This window comes from Furipterus horrens, unplaced genomic scaffold (genome assembly GCF_987537825.1).
Source record: "Furipterus horrens unplaced genomic scaffold, mFurHor1.1.pri manual_scaffold_17, whole genome shotgun sequence".
Lineage (NCBI taxonomy): Eukaryota > Metazoa > Chordata > Mammalia > Chiroptera > Furipteridae > Furipterus > Furipterus horrens.
Window position 1 is genome coordinate 24,303,186 of NW_028327187.1, and position 7,747 is coordinate 24,310,932.

The 7,747-nt window shown below is 39.7% G+C and overlaps 1 protein-coding gene across 1 annotated transcript in view; it reads left to right on the plus strand.

Moving 5' to 3' along the window:
* GPC4 (glypican 4) overlaps positions 1–7,295 on the plus strand; it is a 116,335-nt gene extending 109,040 nt beyond the window's left edge. Inside the window, exons 5-9 of the mRNA XM_090264837.1 lie at positions 2,870–3,000; positions 3,094–3,240; positions 4,075–4,211; positions 4,556–4,731; positions 4,843–7,295. Coding sequence (XP_090120963.1) covers positions 2,870–3,000; positions 3,094–3,240; positions 4,075–4,211; positions 4,556–4,731; positions 4,843–5,045 — 794 coding nt within the window. The 3' untranslated portion in view covers positions 5,046–7,295. The remainder of the gene's footprint in view (positions 1–2,869; positions 3,001–3,093; positions 3,241–4,074; positions 4,212–4,555; positions 4,732–4,842) is intronic.
* Positions 7,296–7,747: the final 452 nt, after the last annotated feature.

The following is a 7,747-nucleotide window of genomic DNA, read 5'->3' on the forward strand; positions in this document are numbered from 1 at the left end:
ATAAGCTGATATAAAAGGTCAGGAATAATGGACATCATTAATCTCCAGTGCTTTTCATGAATTTTCACAGGGCTCTAATTAATTTGCTCTGTGGTTGCAGAAATCAGTCCCAATTTACATGCCTCTGCTACACGTTCCATAAGTTTGTTTTTCTTTGCAAAGAATTTTTCTCACCCCTTGAAATGGTTGCAGTTAATGAATGGTCAAAGGTTTTCCCCGTACTTCTTTAAATCAGATCTTGGGTTAAGTCAGGAAACTGCCTTTTGTACTTTCAGTCCTGTTGTGAGGCTGAAGATGTGGGTTTCTGATTTTTGGTGGCACAGTGCAAAAGGAATCCCTTTCTCTAGTGAGAAGGGATGGCTTTGTTGCTGGGGGCTGGGGGAGTGACTTCGTGCGGAGATGCTGAGCACTGAAATCCTGCAGTTGAACTAGACGCTTTAAGAGACTAAGGATGAGTTTTTCAAATCTGCCTTCTGGCTGTCGTGCCCTCCCTTCCCTCTCTTTAACTGCATCTATTAAAGTATTGTCAGCCTTTATCAGGGTGGATCCAAATATTTGCAACACCTTGCACTTGGTTTTGTAAGAGGTTGGTTCTATGAAACGTTTAGTTTGAACACTGTCCCTGTCCACCCCACCCCTCAACCCCAAAAGAATCAATTCCTGGAGAGTCACAAAGTGTGCTTAGGTGCCACTTGTTCTCCATCACATACTGTAGTAGTCTTAACATTGTTGGATGTGTAGCCGACCTTACTAATGCCGCATGCTGCTGCCAGTGTGGATTTAGTATTAGGGTATCGGGATTGCTGGTAGAGATGCTAGCCAGTTGGTGGAGGCAGACAGTCAAATACCCTGTAAATGAGACCTGTGGCCTAGATCAACCAGAAGAAAACCAAAATGCTAAACCAACTGTCTTTGGACTTTGCTTGGCGCTTCTAATCCGGGCTGGCTGCTGCAAGGAAGAGCCCAGTTGATAGCAGTCGTGACTTTTCCCCAGGGGTTACGGGCAGTTTTGGCTCCTGGGCTGCAGGCCACAGGCAGAATGCACCCTCATTCACATTCTTCAGCCGTGCAGTGTGCAACGCCATGGCACCGGCCCCAACAAAGGCCCGGCTGCACTCCATTCCCAGGCCCTTCTGTATGGCCGCCCGGCTCAGAGTTTACAAAGACGCCAAACAGCCAGTGAATTGGGGTTTATGTTTCCTTTCAGTCTTTCACAAACAAATTAGTGATCTGGCCTTTCCTCAACACTAGGAGAATAAGTAGTTACAAAATGTGCTGTTTTCTGTTGTTTAAATTCTGCATTTTTGGATGTTTATTATCTGTTTATTCATAATATTTTTATTTGGAGCAAGGGCTGACTTCTCAGTTACGAAGGAATGTGCTTTCTGTACACTGTACGTGGCAGCCCTACTGCTTTGACAATGATGAGCATAGTTAAGTTGTGCTCCACTTGTTTACAAAGAGTCTGCTTTTGCTAGCACATCAAAAGCAATTTTTTTTCTCTCCTCTAGTACAATGCTATATTCATGCTGGCAGATTTCACTTGGGGGTTGGAAGCATCACTTCTTGGTGATTACCACAGTGCAATCTGAAACTTCATTTGTTATTACTTGTAAAAAAATTACATTTCATGGAAATATATTTGTGGTTTGTGACATCGGAATTGTAGTTTACAGAAGTGACCCTGTGCTTTAAAATGCTGTGCTGCATTTACTCTAGGTTGAAGGTGAAAGGTTGATGACCAAATTTGGTTTCATTGACATGCTGATGATGAAACTCCTTTTCACTTGAAAGCTCAGGTGGAAGTTCTTCAGCTGCAGCCTGCTGTGTTCTTTGAGTATGCACACAATTTCCTGGAAATTAGCCTTTCTTTCCAGCCTCTGTCCTTGGACTACCTGAAGGATGTGGATAATGTGGGCCTAACTGTCCTTTTCCTGCCATGCTTTAGGCAGTAAAGAAAAAAAAAAAAAAAGGGAGAGAACACGATTACGTTTCCGATTTCTTTTAATTTTGCAAAATAAGTTTTGGGCCAAAATACTAAATCTTCATAATCCCAACAGACATGAAGGACAAGAAAACAAGTACAGCATATTTTATTTAGGAGATTCAGTGTGTACTAAAACATCCCAGACTCCTGCAGCATGTAGAAGTGACTTGCAGAGTAATCAGTGAAAGTGTACTGTGAGTACATGGATTGTACGGACTGCCTCTTGTGTTGTCTTTTCACCCAGAGAGGTACATCGTTTGCGTTAAAATAAATCAAGGCCCTTATATTTGAAATGGGAAGTTTTTCTTATTACAAAAATAGCATTTTCAAAAATTTTGTTATTTAAAGTCATTAGAATTCCTAGGAATACTTCTATTTGTGTTTTCTGTCTCTGCACTCGGGCATCTGGAAGGGTTTCATCAAAACAAAATGAATACATTGGTATGCCAGGATTTTAACTGATGTATATTTTTGACTTTTGTAAATGGAACCTGAAATGAAAAGATCCTAGGAAGTCTGGGAGAACTGGCATGTTATTCTGCCTCCAGCCTTAGGTCTATAGCTCAGAGCCTTACAGTGACAGCCACTGACACTGGAAGGAATGAATCGTCAGTATAATAGGAGATTCCTGATTGGCTTTCCTTGCTGTGGAATGAAGCATTCATCTGGCCACCTCACACTTTGGAGAGCTGCCAATACATAGTGACTTAATATAGATTGGTATAATAGGAATAGATATAAAAATATGAACTAATTATGATGCTTGCCTTCCCTCCACCTCCACAAGAAATAAGGAGAGTAAAATAATCAGACTGATTACATAAGGATGAACTAATGATTTCCTTTTCATGCTGTATTATTCTTCCTGAAACCTCATGTTAGATGCTATGCTGATGGTGGCGGAGAGGCTAGAGGGCCCTTTCAACATTGAATCAGTCATGGATCCCATCGATGTGAAGATTTCTGATGCTATTATGAACATGCAGGACAATAGTGTGCAAGTGTCTCAGAAGGTAATGAAGGCAGGATACTGGAAAGGAGAGCCACAGGCTCCCTTCAGCTTGTGATGTGACTTCCCTAATACGATCACGCTTGCTCCAATGCAGGTTTTCCAGGGATGTGGACCTCCCAAGCCCCTCCCAGCTGGACGAATTTCGCGTTCCATCTCAGAAAGTGCCTTCAATGCTCGTTTCAGACCATATCACCCCGAGGAACGCCCAACCACAGCAGCTGGCACTAGTTTGGACCAACTGGTAAGCACTTTGTTAGGAATGGCTGTGTTTAAAGACAGAAAAACTGAAAACATTTGGTCAAAATGCATTTTTATTTGGAAGGCTTGCAAGTGTGGGTCAGGTGAAACTTTTCAAGCAAATTGAATGTGAGTGTCAGTAAATGTGCCTCTCATTTTCTATCTCAGAAAATTCATACATCTTGTAGGAAATGTGATGCAGTAAGACTTATCTCAGAACCCCCCTGTTGTTTCACCGTGTACTTACTAAGTGTCTACTATGAACCCATCATTGCGCTAGTTACAGAGTCGCTCAGAGGCATAAGACAGGCCCTTGCTCTGGAAAAGCCCCAAAAGAGAGGGAAATGCAGACATTCCAGCTTACAAAGGTGATGTATCATAATTGACAGGATGGGAGTAGGATGATAAGAAAATGTAAGCAGACTGCTTTATATACAGTGATATGTTTCTAATACAGCAGTAGGAAGAAACATAGACAAGGGGAGAGAGGGCTGTGAAAGGCAAGTTTCACAGAGTGGACAATATATATGCTTGATCATCCTGAGTTTAAATGGCTTGCATATCCACAGGTATGGAACCTGGTGGGCCTCAGATGGTAGTTGCAGTGAAGGGGTCGAGTGGACAGTGCAGGAAACGCCTTCAGAATATTTCAGCTATTAATTCATTTGCATGATTTTGTAGTTCTAAGTGTAAATTTGATCTTTTATTTTTCTCTGTGACTCAAGTTGGAAATGAATTGCAGATCATTCTGGAGATACTTTAGAAATGATCCAAGGCACATCTATAAGGTAGTTTTGTGTTGTTTTACAGAGGTCTCTCTCTTGTTTCCCTTAATTAGGTTACTGATGTCAAAGAGAAACTGAAACAGGCCAAGAAGTTCTGGTCCTCCCTTCCCAGCAACATTTGTAATGATGAAAGGATGGCTGCGGGGAATGGCAACGAAGATGACTGCTGGAATGGAAATGGCAAAAGCAGGTTAGCCTCCGCTGCATAGACTTGGAGCCTCTCCCTTCCTAGATCCCTGGGTAAACTTCAGAGAGTGTTTTCTGAAATGTAATTTGAGAAGTAATTCAGAGTAGGTAGCAACAATATTGGAAGGCTTCTAGACTTTCTTAGGAATGGGCTTTATCATAGAAGTATTGGGAAGATACCCAGCTACTTGTACGGGGTCCAAAGTTTGTGATAGTAGCCATTTTCTGCCATTAGGGCTCCAACCAGGGATCAAGCTTTTTCCAATAGTGTAATTTTTTAAAAAAATCTTTGATCTTTGGTAACTTTTGTTTTACTGATAATCTAACTGAGGTCATTTCTCATCTCAGGTACCTCTTTGCAGTAACAGGAAATGGATTAGCCAACCAGGTCAGTAATCCAGAGGTCCAGGTGGACACCAGCAAACAGGACACAGTGATCCTTCGTCAAATCATGGCTCTTCGGGTTATGACCAGTAAAATGAAGAATGCTTACAGTGGGAACGATGTGGACTTCTTTGATATCAGTAAGTGTTGTAGTTCTAAAATACAATTTTTTCTCTTCTTGTACACCTTGTGATGAGAACAAGTGGAATGAAATCTCTATTCTGTTTTTTTTTTTTTTTTCTTTTAAATAGATGATGAAACCAGTGGAGAAGGAAGTGGAAGTGGATGCGAGTATCAGCAGTGCCCTTCGGAGCTTGAATATAATGCAACTGACCACTCTGGGAAGAGCGCCAGTGATAAAGCCAGCCACGCTGGTGCCCATGTTGGGGCACAGCCCTACCTCCTCACTGCCTCCTGCATCTTGTTTCTGGTTATGCAGAGAGAGTGGAGATAATTCTCAATCTTAGAGAAAATGTGTTCATCATCAAAAAGTTATGAGGCACCGGTTATCACTTTTATACCATCCTAGTGACTGTTTTTCAAGTGAATGGACAACAATGTACAGTTTTTACTATGTGGCCACCGGTTTAAAAAATTCTGACCCTGTTTTTTCATTCAGTTTGGCGGAAAAAAGGGACTTGTACATAAAGTTCCTGCTTCCCCAGAATCATGTTAAATGTGGCTAGCAATATAGGTACAGAACTGTAGTTAGTTGTGCATTTGTGATTTTATCACTTTATTGTTTTTCTTTATTGTTTGTTTTTGTTTGTGGGTTTTTTTTTTCCCCTCTTCAGTAATGAGCTCACCTTATTTCTTACAAGAAAACCAGGGTTCTTTCTTGGCATGTAACATGTACGTATTTCTGAAATATTAAATAGCTGTACAGAAGCAGGTTTTATTTATCACGTTATCTTATTAAAAGAAAAAGCCCAAACAAGCAGTAAAATTTACATTTATCCCTGTTGTTTTATAGTTGCCTTATATGGAGAGAAGAGGAGGTCATTTTCTTTTTTATTATTAAGTTACAACAGAATGTGAAGGCAGTAGGGGGTTTCTAATCCACTTGTTAGGTTGTATTCAAGCATCAATACAAGAAGAATGTTCTATTTCATTTCTAGCTGGTGACTTCAGGAGACTGCAGATTACCTATTTTGGTTGAGTTGAATTACATAAATTAAGATCACATATAGATTCATTTCTTGAACCCACTTAACATGTAACCCATTTAGAAGATTCTTGATATATTTTCCCTAGAAATATCTAAGGCCATACAGGATGTCCCAATTGTCACCTGTTCACACTTTGTTTAGTGGTGGGTTTTGTTTGTTTTCTGTTTTGTTTTTATCCAGGCAAGTTAGCAAGCCACTGTGTGCTGGCCTTCATGCCCATGCTTGTCCCTCTTTGAATAAATATCCCAGTGGCATAAATAAGTGACCAAACTATCTCATTTGGTACCCGTTGTTACAGTGCTTGAGATTTCAAACCCAGCCATACAGAGGAGCTGTTTAGAGGCTAGTTAGAATTGGGGTGGGTAGAACCAGTGCTCAGGTAATTGCATTAACACTTGAGCAAAGTTTTTGTGCATTTGTATTTGCATTCATTTTGGGATCCCAGTTTTTTTAAAGAAGTGCTAAGGTGTCTTATTTGAGTGCTTTTTTTTTTTTCTTTGCTCAGTCCCCTCAGATCAGAAAGGCAAAGCACTTTCAACTGGTTCCTAGCTGTGTGCTGCCCTATCAACCAAGAAGCCCACTTGGGGGATATCTGGATGTTCAGATTTTCTTTTCATATGTTCTTAGTGTTTTTGGAGGGGAGGGAGTGGGAATAGGTAGAGCTGAGAAGAATACATCTTAGCAATGACCCTTAGCCATGTCGATGAACTCTCAAAGACCATATCTTCTGTCCCAGGCCAAAGACTAACAACTGCCTTGCCCCTTTAGGAAACTTTTCCTTGTGTCCTTACCAAATGACAGCTCATAAAACTATGAGAATGTGACAAATCACTTTAAAAGGAGTTTCCAAAAGTCTTCAGAAAAGAAGAAAATTATGCAAGTCTCTTCCTGCTTTAAACAGCCATTAAGATCCCAATCATTTCTACAGAAATTAAAAGCCACAGAGGTTGTTTGTGTTATTGTTCAATCTTCAGTTGTAAGAGTAATTCTCTATTTTTATATTGAAACGTAATTACTTGATAGCTCAGGGTCTACATTTCATTCAACTTTTTACACCAAATTCTGCAGAATGGTCAAAAATGGAATATTGGAGGCTGTTGTAAACAGAGGCTTAATTTTATTAGAAGTAGCCAGTTATTTATTAAAGCATGATGTTAATAAAATAGGCATATTCTGGCTGGTGTGTATAAGTGGTTTTTTAAAAACAAATCACAGAAGACAAAATTGAAAAGGCGCTCCATTTATGTATGAGGAAAAATGGATTGTAAATAGCTAAGCTGCCTTGTGAGAACTTGGAAAATGTGCTGATACTTAGTAACTACCTCAGTTGTGAGGAATTTCCTTTTTAGCTTAGACTGCTATTACTTTTACTTGGTAGAAATGAATCTGGTCTCCAAAATGTGGCTCAAAGAGTTATCCCCATAGACCTTGTTAGATTGTTTTTAATTTAAAACCTTGAACTCTGCCCAGCTGTTTTCTTTCAGTCAAGTTCTCTAAACCAATAACATTTTCCGAATTAAATATTCTTGAAGGTTCTTCTGGACTCTTACTGATTTGTTTTCTTTCTTTGCATTTTTTCTTGTTACTCTTTTATTATTTAAATTGTCTCTTGCTTTTGAACTTGAACTATGAAATAAACTAATCGTAGATTTTTCCATTCAGGTCTGACTGGATAACTCTTGGCTTTTAACCAGCTGGCAGGCTTCCTCTGCACCCCCACCCCCAAAAAGAATAAAGGCAAGTTGAATATTTTAAAACCTTAAGAGTTCACAATATGAGGTAGAATAAAAGCTATGTTAGGAGACTGACTTTTCCAAAGCCCCAGTTAATAGCATGTGAAGGGTTTGTGTTTTATGAAGTCACTTTAAAATTATTTTTCTTTCAAACACTTCAGCCACCCTCTACCTTAAGAAAATGTATTTTGTGACTCTTAGATTTGTATTTTCTTTCAAAAATAGTAATTAGCACCTATTATTTTGATAAAGTA